This window comes from Somniosus microcephalus, chromosome 4, assembly GCF_052327205.1.
Source record: "Somniosus microcephalus isolate GS21.2 chromosome 4, FLI_Smic_1.0, whole genome shotgun sequence".
Taxonomy (NCBI): domain Eukaryota; kingdom Metazoa; phylum Chordata; class Chondrichthyes; order Squaliformes; family Somniosidae; genus Somniosus; species Somniosus microcephalus.
The window spans coordinates 265,292,487-265,306,919 of NC_140990.1; the positions used below are offsets into that span (position 1 = coordinate 265,292,487).

At 44.6% G+C, this 14,433-nt stretch overlaps 1 protein-coding gene across 1 annotated transcript in view; it reads right to left on the bottom strand.

The window, feature by feature from the left end:
* Positions 1-2,990: 2,990 nt before the first annotated feature.
* The window catches only part of LOC147120428 (TGF-beta receptor type-1-like), a 110,567-nt gene continuing 99,124 nt past the window's right edge, over positions 2,991-14,433 (bottom strand). Inside the window, exon 9 of the mRNA XM_085986326.1 lies at positions 2,991-5,104. Coding sequence (XP_085842452.1) covers positions 4,988-5,104 — 117 coding nt within the window. The 3' untranslated portion in view covers positions 2,991-4,987. The remainder of the gene's footprint in view (positions 5,105-14,433) is intronic.

Genomic DNA, 14,433 nt, shown 5'->3' on the forward strand with positions numbered 1-14,433 from the left:
ACTTTTAACAAGGTAAGTGGTGAATTAAGTAAAATTAAAACATTTTTTCTACAGGTTTATTATTTTTAAATACTTTAAAGAAAGGTACGTTTATTTTTAGCCCTGTTAGAAACTGTAATTATTTTTTTCAAAAATTTAAATTATTGTTTAAAAGAGTTATTTTATGTAATTTATAGTTATTTTAAAAATGTGATTTTTAAAAAATATGTATTTGAAATTTTAGTTATGTTTTGGGGCTGAATTGTATTCATAGATTTGACAGGTCTTCCTGTCAAATTTATGAATACAGATTCCCTGCTACCATTGGCTCTCCATGGCTTCGAACTAACTGCACCCCTGGTATATGCAAGCACTGCATGTCGGCAGTTGGAGCAGGCCCAGGATCGGAATCCCACGTGGGCCCACAGCACAGCGGCCGGCACGCTAGGTAAGTGCAGGTCGGAGGTTTGCACCCGCGGGAAGCCTCCGCCCCAAATTTCTGGGCCTATATCTTTAGTGCCTACCATTGCTATGCGTTCAAACATCCACCGGGGGGTGGGGGGGGGGGGGGGGGGAGGGGGAGGAGGAGGAGAGGGAATTTACCCTTTCCCAACCTCAGCAATGCCATCTTCGGCCGCTTGAGCTAGGGGACAAATCAGTAAAAATTTAAAACACAATGCTCCTTTTCTTGAAGGATCAAGGCTATTTCCCTGGTCTGAACCTCACCGTTGCGGCCCACTTTCACCCCGACATCCTGGCAGCAGGTAGTGGCCAGGCTCAATGCTACCTACACTCTCTGCAGGAGTTGGGAGCAGATGCACAAGATGGTGATACACTTAAAGCTAGCTGGCAAGACTAACAGGCAGTAACATCTAACTTATTGCCACAAACTATCACTTATCAACTTGTTCCATATTTGCTGCTCGCCATGTCATGCCCTCACACAGACTTACTACCCTTTCACTGCATCTCATGCAGATCCATGTCTCAGTAGGGCACACCTTAAAAATATAATATATAATTGAAAGCCTGATTACACACACTTTGCAAAGGCATTGCACAAATCATTATAAAGTAGGAAATAACTTGCATTTATAAAGCATTTTTCACAGCCTCAGGATGTCCCAGAGTGCTTCACAGCCAATGAAGTACTTTTGAAATGTAGTCACTATTAGGGTGGGGAATCATGGCAGGCAATTTGAGCACAGCATGGTCCCATAAATAACAATGAAATAAACGACAAGATTATCTGTTTGAGTAAAGTTGATTCAAGAATAATGCTGGCCAGGACACTGGGAAAACTCTCCTGATTTTCTTCAAATATGGATCATTTACATCCACTTGAGAGTCGAAAGATGGCATCTCCAATAGTGCAGCACTCCCTCAGCATTGCACTGGAGTGTCAACCTATGATACTTAGTCACTTACTGACACACAGATTGGCCTACACATTGAGTGCATGACTGTCAGTGTGCAAGTTCCTTCAATTTCCAGTATCTCAAAACTGTATTACATTTCTCCTTGTGCAACACAATTCTGACTTGGAGAAAGGCCTTCCTGGTGAAGCATCAGTGGCAAAGGCATGTCTCAGACAGGCCCAGGTAACTGAGGGATATATGAACCTGCATACTTGGATAACAGCTGGTCTGTGCGACTCACAGGATTTTCCAAACCCCTCTGCCACACTATTTATGGTGCATACATGATCAGCACATACGCGCCTTAAATCAAATTCTTCAGTAACCACAACAGTTACTGAAAGTAACTGTAATAGGACATGCAACTCTAAACCGTGACCATTTTTTCCAAGGCCACGATAACTTCAATTGGCTATTCCACTTCTTGCAAAGCTGAGTTTGATTTTTTTTTACATATGTATAAGGTTTCTCATCGGTTAATGCTCTCTTCGTGGAGTCGCATAGTGTGGATGTACAGAGTTATGTTTCCCAAATGTTGAATAAAGTGTGCAAATTCTGGAATAGGAATATGCATTGGATAAACAGAACACTCAGTAGAAAAGTGTAAAATACAAAACTAATTCCACTTGTACACAAGGCTTTTTAAGACTTATTGGGGGAGAAATTCGGTGGCACCCCCTTTGGGGCGCTAACTTCGCTACTTTTAGCGCACCCGAAAAAGTTAGCACCCCAGCGCTGTAAATTCAGTGGTAGGGCCCCAAGCAGGAGGTGGGGCGCTACTGGAAGTGCTCCACCTCCTTCCTGGGGTGCTACAACTGAATATCGCAGCGCTATGTGCAACAGCGCCACACGCGTCAGCACATAGCGCCATGGTATTACAGGCCTCCCTCCCCTGATTAAAGGGGAGGGGCCTAGCGCTGCACGCACCAGGGCCCTGCTGGACCACCAGGAAGCGGGGTGCCGGGAAAGCAGCCTAGCACTCAAGAGGCGTGCCGGGCTCAGCGATCGCGGCCAGCATCCCGAATAAAAAAGGGGAAGGGGGCAGGTGTTGGCAGTTGGCCCAAAAAAAATGGCCACCTGACACCTGCCCTTTAACTTGCAACGCCGCAGCTGCAAAAACGCCACCCTGACCCTGTCGGACATATCGTCCGGCGATAGGTCAGGAGCCGCAACCCAAGTTTGTGGCCGGGGCGCGAGCAGGGCATTGTGCACGGCGATGACGTCATCACCGGCGGGGCTACCACCTCTGTTAACCTCCCACTGAATTGCGCAGGAGGCATTAGGGGCACCGCTCCCGGGCGTTAGGGGCTTTGCGCACCGTTAGCGCTAACAGGAGGCGCAAAGCAACCCAATTTACCCCCATTATTTTCACACAAAACATTGGGGTAGAGTTTCTGCTTTGGGCAAATCATGAAATTGGGCGCAAATTGCATTTGAAATTGTGCTGATTAGGTTATATTTCAAGTTTCCGCTAAAATGCATTTGCATAATCAAATGCAAAATCTTCACTGAACCAATGCAATTGGTCAGTGTAATAGAACGCAATTGTTTATTTTTTCATCTTTGCATTAAAAAATATTCATTCATGTACAAGAGTGGTAATCTGGTGCAGTTTTATTTATACAGCTAAAAATGGGTTTATCACAAAAAATAAGCATTTTTAGTTAGTGTCTAGTCTACCACCTGTGAGTAACCAGATTTTAAATCACTGAAAATGACTTCAAAAGGCTATACTGAACCATTTACTAGTTTCATTGGTGTACACCAGTCATGTCCTTAGTAAATTACATATTTTTTCTATGCAACACCTTGTAAAACGTGCCTACTAGAGCCTGTGCGCCTAAGAAAGTAAGATCAATTTGAAGACCCTTTTCAAAACTCGATTTGCGCTTGGCGTAACCTACGCTTGAGTTTCCATGCGCTTTAGCGGCAGATTTCACCTAGATTGCACTGATAAAACTAGCGCAACTTAGTGGAAACTCATTATGTTCACTCATGGAATCAATTTTGTTTCACCCACTGCCCTATTGAATCGAGTTGCAGGTTTGTCTTAGTCCATACCCAAAATAGTTCTGGCTTGCTCTTGAAGTTCACATATGCAAATAGATGCTAAAGTTCCAATAAACACCTTAAAAGATGTGTTTAAATTACATATCTTGTTTATTTGAAGCTACAGTATGTACTTGATTAAAAGGGCAGTCATCTAGAACAGGCAAGAATGACTTGGTCTGAAAACACAAGTTCAAGATCACCAAATGATTGCTGGATGATACATTATACATGATACCTGTGATATTAAACACATAATAGAAACACTAAGATTTATAACTTGGCCTAAACCTTTGTGCACATATTTTCCCAATCTCAGCAGCCATCACAAGATGTCCCAGCTGACAATTCTTTAAGGGAGGCACTTAAAATTAGACTGGGGATTTGACTAGAACCGCTCATGCACGCATTCTTGTGGCTTTATGATAAAATGGTAAAGGCAAGATGTGTGAGGAGGCTGCTTTGTTGTAGAGGAAATGTTACATGTTACAAGTGGGGGAAAAAAAAGCAAAAAAAAATTGATTACATTACAGTTACATTTTATCTTAAAAATCTGGGAGAATCCCCGAAAGCATTTTTCAAATTTTTTTTTTTTACAGAAGAGTAAGTGTATCTTATGGTTTATTTATGTATTTTGGTAGATTGACCAAGCAACAATAAAGTGATGTGTATAAAATGTTAACCCTCTATCAATTATTAGTACCAGATTTATGGTATTATAAATTTTTTATGCTTCTCAGTTTCTTACCATAAGCTAAATTCTGGAATAAAAATTTCCAATACCAGGAAGTATCTGCCACAGTTCAATTCTACATTTCAACAGAACATAGAGAACAAACCGCATTTTTTAGAATTTGAACCATCCTGATTTCAGCAATGGCTTCCGTGTGCAATCTAATGAGATCAATAGTGATAAAGCATCAAGATTAATCTATGGATGAACTGTTAAGTTATTAACTCACATTACAGTAACATTAAAAGTTTGACTCATTTAAATGATTTAACACAGGCATTACATTTTGTTTCCCGACAAAAGTATTATTTTCAATGAAAACAGACACTTAAGTAACAATTACAATGCTCTTACATCACAATCAGAAGCTCTGTATCATTCCATACTTATTTTCATGGTACAATATCACATCAAAAAAAGTTATAAATAATTTAATCAAACCAGCTAATTTACCCTGAGAAGTTAGTTGGCCTGTATGTGTGTTTATAGGTTGTACGTTTACCAAAAACAAAAATCCATATGTGCTCAGTGTAAAAATTCCTTTCATACCAATTATTAATTGCAGAAATGTGTTTTTTGTTGACAAGAAAGTGAGCCAAATGTTGTGGCTACTTTGTTTAATTAATCTGGCCAATCACATTTTTTGGCATCTATTAACCAATCTTCATTCAGATTTGTCACTATTTTACCTTTGTAAATATGAATACCAACAGTACCAGTACCTGATCTTCAATTATTTGCAGAAGCAACTTCTCAATACTGAGGTTTGTGCACTGACAGTTGAGGTAGCATAATGACCACTGGATGCTCACTGTTCCTGCACACTTAGTTGGGAGAGGGTTTTCTTGATGCGAAGTGCTGTCAGTCGCGCTGCTCCATTGGCATACCAACATTCCCGCATGATTTTACCCATCACCCGTAGTGCCTTTACAAAAAAAGCAAAATGATATATTTATTTGTTTCAGTTGCTAATAATCAGCCGGCACTGTTGTTAGTAATTACAATGCATGCTCTAATCCAAAAAGTAGAAGTTTCAATAACAACTTGTATTTATATAGCGCCCTTAAGGTAGTAAAACATCCCAAGGCGCTTCACAGGAGTATTAAAAGGCATAAAGTTTGGCACCAAGCCACATAAGGAGAAATTAGGGCAGGTGAGCAAAAGCTTGGTCAAAGAGGTAGGTTTTAAGGAGCATCTTAAAGGAGAAAAGAGAGGTAGCGAGGCAGAGAGGTTTAGGCAGGGAATTCCAGAGCTTAGGGCCTAGGCAACAGAAGGCAGGGCCACCAATGGTTGAGTGATTATAATCAAGGATGCTCAAAAAGGACAGAATTAGAGGAGTGCAGCTATCTCCGGGGGAAGGGGGGGGGGTGGTTGTGGGGCTGAAGGAGATTACAGAGATAGGGAGAGGCAAGGACATGGATGGACTTAAAAACAAGGATGAGAGTTTTGACATCGAGGTGTTGCTTAACCAGGAGCTAATGTAGGTCAGCAAGCAGAGGTGATGGGTGAATGGGACTTGGTGCAAGTTAGGACACGGGCAGCCGAGCTTTAGATCACCTCAAGTTTACGTAGGGTAGAACATGGAGGCCAGCCAGGAGTGCGTTGGAATAGTCAAGTCTAGAGGTAACAAAGACATGGCTGAGGGTTTCAGCAGTGGATGAGCTGAGGCAGGGGCGGAGACGGGTGATGTTACGGAGGTGGAAATAGGCGGTCTTTGTTATGCTGCAGATAGGTGGTCGGAAGCTCATTTCAGGGTCAAATACAACACCAAGGTTGTGAACAGTGTGGTTAAGCCTCAGACAGATGTTAGGGAGAGGGATGGAGTCAGTGGCTAGGGCTTGTGACGGGGACCGAAAACAATGTCTTCGATCTTACCAATATTTAATTGGACAAAATTTCTGCTCATCCAGAACTGGATGTCGGACAAGTAGTCTGACAATTTAGAGACCGTGACGGGGTCGAGAGAAGTGGTGGTGAGGTAGAGCTGGGTGTCATCAGCGTACATGTGGAAGCTGATGCTGTGTTTTCGGATGATGTCCCCAGGGATAACATGTAGATGAGAAATGGGAGATGTTGAGTCTGTGTGTCCCAGTTATGCTTATTATAAATCACTGGACACAGACAACAAGAATAACTTTAACAGGTCTTTACTATTCGGAGGTCAGGGCTGAACTGCCCAGCAAATCACTACACAACGTTTATATACCGGTGTGGTCACCACCGGTATTACAGTATACAGCAGCCAAGAGAAAGTAGTACATCTCTTAAGGTAGTTCTCTTAAGGTGGAACAGGTTACATACACCACAATCCTCCCTTTTTAGCTTAACAGTGTATATCCCCATTTAACATAACATAATAACATATTATATATATATATATATACACAACTTCATGCAAAACAGTTCAAAGATTCAGTCTCTGAGGAGGCCTCCTGATCCGAGTTGGATAACGCCTTTCAGGGGTCTCTGATTCTCGTTGCTGGGGTGACTCATCTAGTTGATCTCTTATGGATTGGACATCATCATCAGGTACATTCACTTCTGAGGTAGATGCTTCAGGTTCACTAACTTCTTCCACGGTTGTCTCTGCCGTAACCATGGGTTCGACCCTTGTTCTCGATTCTACCAGTTGGTCAGCATGACGTCGTATTACATTTTCACCAATATCGACCGTGTACATCAGGGGTCCTTGTCTGGCCCGAATTGTTCCAGATTGCCATTTCTCATTTTTATAGTCCCGGGCTATTTCGAAACTCCGAGTGGTCTTGTTATTTATATGCTGGAACTGTTTGTTTTCGACTTCCCTCCGCACATTTGGTTATAACAAGTCCAACCTGGACCGCAACCTCCTGTTATAGAACATCATGGCAGGACTTTGGTTTGTCACTGCATGAGTGGCGTTTCGATATGCCAGTAGGAAATTGTCCACCTTGTGTTGTAGTGGAATCTGATCTTCGCTCATGGCCTTTATTGCTTTTTTGAACGTTTGTACAAATCTCTCGGCCAACCCGTTTGTAGCCAGATGATATGGGGCAGAGGTATAATGTTTCACCCCATTCTTCTTCATGAATTTCTGGAATTCTTCTGACACGAACTGCGGTCCGTTGTCTGAACATATTTGTTCTGGCAATCCATTTCTCGCAAATATCGTTCTTAGCACCGCGATCGTCTTTTCCGAGGTAGTGGTAGTCATCTTAATCACTTCTGGCCATTTAGAATGTGCGTCCACCGCAATTAAAAACATGGAGTCCATGAATGGACCAGCAAAGTCAATATGTACACGTTGCCATGGGGTTGAAGGCCATTCCCATGGATGCAGCGGTGCAATCGGAGGTGCATTTTGAACTTTTTGGCACCCTGAGCAGCTTTTCGTCAGATCCTCTATCTGTTGGTCGATACCCAGCCATCACACATAAGCCCCAGCAAGGCTTTTCATCTTGACTCCCCCCAGATGACCTTCATGCAGTTCCTTTAGAACTCTCTCTCTTAACTTAGGAGGAATAATCACCCTTGTTCCATACATCAATGTTCCTTGACAGACAGACAGCTGTTCTCGTCTTGCTGAGAATGCCGGTAACAGTGGATCACCATGTGCTGGCCATCCCTTCACTGTCAATTCGTAAACCCGGGACAGTGTCGGGTCATTCCTGGTTTCTCTTTCAATACTTGCATTGGTGACTGGTAAACATTCGATGATGGTCGAGTGAAATAACTCAACAGGGTCAACCGTCGGTGCCTCCTCCGCTGTAGGTAGTGGCAGGCCATCAGCATTACCATGCTGCTTTGTACCTTTGAATTCAATCTGATATTGATGTGCCCCTAGGAAAAGGGACCATCTCTGGAGCCTCTGTGCTGTCATCACCGAAACACCCTTCTTAGGGTTAAAAATGGATACCAACGGCTGGTGGTCTGTTAGTAGCGTAAACTTCTGGCCCTGCAGGTAATGATTAAACTTCTTTACTCCCCACACAAGGCTGAGAGCCTCCCTATCTATCTGAGCATAGTTGCGCTCAGCGGAGGTCAATGATCTGGATGCGAACGCGACTGGCCTCTCCAAGCCATTTGGCAACTTGTGTGAGAGTACTGCCCCAATACCATATGGAGAAGCATCACAAGCCAAACGAATAGGCAGCGTTGGGTTGAAGTGAGCCAACACTTCCTGAGGTGATCAATGCCTTGCTTTTGCAAAAGGCCCTCTTACAGTCCTCGCTCCACTTCCATGGTACTCCCTTCTGCAAAAGAGCGTTCAGCGGGTGCAGCACCGTGGATAAATTTGGCAGAAACTTATGGTAATAGTTAATCAACCCCAGGAACGACCTCAACTGGGATACATTATCCGGAGCGGGAGCCTTCACAACAGCTTCGATCTTGTCAGGAGACTTATGAAGCCCCTCCTGGTCAATGACATGACCACAGTACGAGATCCGCTTCTGAAAGAACTCATATTTCTGGCGATTAACTCGAAGTCCATATTCTTTCAATCTGGTGAGCACCAGTTCCAAATTTGCAAGGTGTTCCTCATCATCATCTCCTGTAATCAGAATATCATCCAGGTAACATTGTGTGCCTGGAATTCCCTGTAATACCTGCTCCATGGCCCTCTGCCAAATTGCTGGAGCCGATGCCACTCCAAAAACCAGTCTATTATACCGATACAAGCCTCTATGCGTGTTGATCGTGAGATACTGGCGTGACTCTTCCTCAACTTCCATCTGTAAGTACGCCTGCGCCAGGTCTATCTTGGTGAAGTGTTTCCCACCAGACAACGAAGCGAAGATATCCTCAATCCGCGGAAGCGGATATTGCACCGTGTGAAGCACCGGATTAACAGTGATCTTGAAATTTCCACAGATGCGAACCTTCCCCGGTTCCCCGGCTTGTTGCTCGATGAACGCTTCATGACAGGAACAATGGGCGTAGCCCACTCACTCCAGTCCACCTTAGACAGTACTCCTGAACGTTCTAGCCCTTCCAGCTCAGCTTCCACAGCAGGTCGTATCGCATAAGGTACCGGTCTGGCTTTGAAAAATTTTGGGTTTGCATGTTCTTCAACCTTGATGTTTGCCGTAATTCCTCTCAGTGTTCCCAGTCCCTGTTGGAACACCTCTTTAGCATCGTCCAATATTCTGGACAATCGTTTAGGTTTGACATCTTTTTTACCGGAATCTACCGTTAGTGCTTTTAAGGAATGCCAGTCCATATTTATTCTCCTGATCCACTCCCGTCCCAGTAGTGGTGGACCTCCCTCAGGTAGCACATATAAGTCCATTCCTCGGCTTTCTTTGCCCTTGTGGACCACCTTTACCTTTATCTTTCCGATGGGGTATACTCTTTGCCCCGTGTATGTTTTCAATACAATCTCCGTATCCCGTAGGGGAATATGTGGGAATAACCTTTTGTAGTCTTGCTTATTCATGACCGTCAATGCCGATCCAGTGTCCAATTCCATCTTCACTTGGACTCCTGCTATCTGAAGTGTGACCCAGATAGTTTGGAGGTCTGCTTCATTACCCACATTGTGTACTCTTAGACAACCCAGTTCCTTACTGCTGGAGTCTGAATCTGACTTCTGTTCATCTGAACTGTTCTCTGTCACCTTGTGTACCTTTCTGCACTTTTCCTGCGGTGACTTTTTGTTGCTGGTCTTCTTTCCTGACCGGCATACTTTAGCTATGTGACCAAGCCTGCCACATTTTCTGCATTCCTGATTTTTGAACCAGCACTGGTTCTGATCGTGCGTTGTCTTTCCACAACGATAACACTTTACTGTACCCAAGGCCATTTGATTGGTGCTGAGTTCCGATGACCTTAGCTGCATTTCCGCAGTGCCGCTCGCTGCGGCTTCGTGCGATGCTGCAATAGTGACAGCTTTATCAAGCGTAAGATCATTCTCCTCTAGCAGTCGCTTTTGTGTTCCTTCTTTTAACAATCCACACACAAATTTATCTCTCGGCGCATCTGCTAGTCCTGTTCCAAACTGACAGTACTTTGATAGCTTACGCAGTTCAATTAAGAATTCAGCGTTGCTTTCTTCTTTCAGCTGCGTTCTTCTGTAAAATTTAAATCGTTCCGCTATCAGCAGCAGCGTGGGGTTTAAATGATTTTTCAGGACAGTAACAATATTCGCAAAAGTCTGATCCGCCGGTTTATCTGGTGATACAAGGTGCTTCAATAGCCCGTACGTCTTCGCACCCATTGAGTTTAATAAGGTTAGTGCTTTCTTATCATCTGGTACCTCATTTGTTTTACAATAAACTTCCATGCGTTCTACATACGTGGCCCAATCTTCGACATCGCTATCAAAAGCATTGATGTTACCATGTTTAGGCATCCTTGCAAGTTTCTTTAAAATTTTCTTTTTCCCAAAATGGCGGCTTCCCGCGCTTGTCTTCTTCCCCCGCCTACTAAAATGGCGGCTTCCCGCGCTTGGCGGTTTTTCCCACGCACGTCTTCTTCCCCCGCCGACTACAATGGCGGCTTCCCGCGTTTGCCTTCTTCCCCCGCTGGCTGCAATGGCGATTGCCGTGCTGCTGCCGTTCTCGCCTCCCCAGCGGTTCTCAATTCCCCAACGCTGCTTTTTTGCTCCCCCGCGGTTCCCGTGGGCATTCACGCTTCCCCTGCTGTTGCGCCTCTCAGCCCCGCTTGCAGGCCGGTCCTTTACACCGGCTGCGGTTGAGTTCTCCATGGTGCTCGTGGCCTTAACGCTGCCCCAGTCGCTGCGCCTCTCGGCCCCGATTGCAGCCCGGCCCTTTTCACCGGCCACGGTCGAGTTCTCCGCCCTTTTTCCTCCGTTTTCCCTCCCCTACTCCACAGCCAACGCGGCCGACTTTCTGCTCGTGTCGCTGATCGGCTTACCCACCACCGTGGTAGAAGGGATGATCACTGCCTGTCGCTGATGGAGGGCTTCGTGGTCAGAATTTTTCTTTTTCCCGGGTTCTCGATGCCTCCCGTGCGATGTGGTGCTCAGCAGGATGATGAGGGCGGATGCCTCTTCTCGACGCCCGTTCTGAGGACGAAGCTGCCTTGGATGTAAAACTGCCGCAGGGTAAGATTGGACTCGTCGCCACTGTTGAGTCTGTGTGTCCCAGTTATGCTTATTATAAATCACTGGACACAGACAACAAGAATAACTTTAACAGGTCTTTACTATTCGGAGGTCAGGGCTGAACTGCCCAGCAAATCACTACACGTTTATATACCGGTGTGGTCAGTATTACAGTATACAGCAGCCAAGAGAAAGTAGTACATCTCTTAAGGTAGTTCTCTTAAGGTGGAACAGGTTACATACACCACAGGAGAGGGCCAAGGATAGATCCTTGGGGGACACCAGAGGTAACAATGAGTGAGCGGGAAGAGAAGCCATTGCAGGCGATTCTCTGGCTACGATTAGATAGACAAGAATGGAACCAGGCGAGTGCAGTTCCACCCAGCTGGACGATGGTGGAGAGGCGTTGGAGAAAGATGGAGTGGTCAACCATGTCAAAGGCTGCAGAAAAGCCAAGAAGGATGAGGAGGGATAGTTTACCTTTGGCACAGTCACAAAGGATGCCATTTGTGACTTTGATGAGGGCCGTTTCGGTACTGTGGCAGGGGTGGAAACCTGATTGGAGGGATTCAAACATGAAGTTGCGGGAAAGATGAGCACGGATTTGGGAGGCGACAACACATTCAAGGACTTTGCAGAGGAAAGGGGGGTTGAAGACAGGGCGGTAGTTTGGAAGGACGGAAGGGTCAAGGATTGTTTTTTTGAGGAGAGGGGTGATGATGGCAGATTTGAGGGAAAGGGGGACAGTACCTGAGGAGAGAGAACTGTTAACAATGTCAGCTAACATGGGAGCCAGAAAAGGAAGTTGGGTGGTCAGCAGTTTGGTGGGAATAGGGTCAAGGGAGCAGGAAGTGGGTCTCATGGACAAGATGAGCACGGAGAGGTCATGAGGGGAGATCAGAGAGAAACTGGAGAAAGATGTGAGATCAGGGCTAGGGCTGCGGGGAACCTGAGAGGAAGTTTGGCCCAGTGGGCTAGGGGAAGGAAGGGTAGTGGCAGAGGCAGCTGAACGGATGGTCTCAATCTTAGAGACAAAGAAGTCCATGAGCTCCTCACACTTATTGTCAGAGGTGAGGGTGGAGGAGACCGGGGAGAGGGGTTTAAGAAGACAGTTAGAAGTGGAGAATAGAAGCCGGGGTTTATCTTTGCATTCCAGAATGATTCTGGAATAGGGAGCAATTTTGACAGACAAGAGCAGGACCTGGTAATGGTTTATGTAGTCCAGCCAGATCTGGCAGTGAATGGCTAAACCAGTTGTGCACCATATCCGCTTAAGTCTGCGCCCCTTGGACTTAACGGAGCGAAGATGAGGGCTGTACCAGTGGGAATGGCCAAGTTGAGAGAGAGTAATTGTTTTAATAGGGACTAGGGCATCAAAAGTGATAGATACAATCTATCTTTTGGTATTGTTTATATTTCCTTAGTTTGTAGTGGTAATATTTTAATTATAATAAAAATATGGTTGAATCAAATAAATACAGATCCGATCTCATTCACTTTTCATAATGCATATCCCTACAACATTTTAGGACAACAGTTGTGGTGTCCTCGGTTCTCAGATCAATTCATCTCACGTAAATATCCATTTCTTAATCCAAGTAACCCTATCTGAATTCCTGAGAAAAGCAGGATGATTTTATGGTGTGAGCTGCCAGAGTCTGGTGATGGCACTTTGCACTACAGCCTGGAAAATGTAGGCCATGTGAACTTTTATTTTAAATGTAAAATTGGGGAAATGAACTGTATACGTCTGGTATAAACGTCTAAAGTAGACCTACTTTTCTCTACATAAACTTTAATACCGCCAAACCGGAGCGCTAAATCTGGGCAATTTGTGGGAAATGCTATAGCCAATCTGACAGCACAAGGCTAATAAATCTCTGCCAGGTTCAGAGATGCGGTGCGATTAAGCTACCGGGTGTATACTATAGGCCACCAAATAGTGGAAAGGTGATAGAGGAGCAAATTTTCAGGCAAATTACAGAAAGATGCAAGAACTACACAGCAGTGATAGGTTGGGGGGGGGGGGGGGCGGGGACTTCAATTATCCTAATATAGATGGGGATATTAACAGTGTAAAGGGCAAAGAGGGGAGGAATTCCTGAAATGTGTACAAGAGAACGTTCTGATCAGTTTGTTTCCAGCTCAACAAGGAAGGAAGCAGTGCTGGATCTATTTCTGGGGAATGAAGTGGGGTAAGTGGAATATGTTTCAGTGGGAGAGCATTTGGGGAATAGTGATCATAATAACAAGTTTAGAAGTTTATGGAAAAGGACAAGGAACAATCAAGCATAAAAATACTTAATTGGAGGAGGGCTAACTTCAGTGAGTTGAAAAGGGATCTGGCCCAGGTGGATTGGCATCAAAAATTGGTAGGCAAAACAGTACTGAACAATGGGGGTGCCTTGAAAGAGGAGATGGTTCAGTACAGAGTAGACACATTTCCAAATCCAAAGCTAGAGCTTCCTGGATAACTAAAGATATAGAGGTTAAAATGAGACAGAAAAAGGATTATGACAAATGTAAAGTTCATAATACAGTAGATAACCAAGCTGAATATAAAAAGTACAGAGGAGATCTAAAAAAAGAGACACACAAAGTGAGAATATGAGAATAGATCAGCGGCTAACATAAAAGGGAACCCAAAATCTTTTATAAAACACATAAATAGCAAAAGGGTAGTCAAAGGAAGGTTGGGGCCAATTAGGGATTAAATGTGGACATTGCATGTAAAGGAGGTAGTAGCGATATTGCAGTAAAGGAGGTAGTAGCGATATTGGATAGGATAAATAGATAAAAAGGAGATACACTTAAAAGGTTGGCAGTCTTCAAAGTAAAAAATGCACCTGGTCCAGATGGGATGCATCCTAGGCTACTGAGGGAAGTAAAGGTGGAAATTGCAGAGGCTCTGGCCACAATCTTCCAATCCTCTTTAGATATGGGGGTGGTGCCAGAGGACTGGAGGATTGCAAATGTTGCAGCCCTGTTTAAAAAAGGGGGAAGGGATAAACCTGGCATTTCCAGGAGGATGCAATGATCACTGTTGTGCAGATGTTCCCTCAGAGTCACACGGCACAGGAGGCCGGCATTCGGCCCATCGAGTCCATGCCGGCTCTCTGTAGAGCAATCCAGTCAGTCCCATTCCCTCTCTCTATCCCTGTAGCCCTGCAAGTTTATTTCCCTCAAGTGCTTATCCAGTCTCCCCTTGA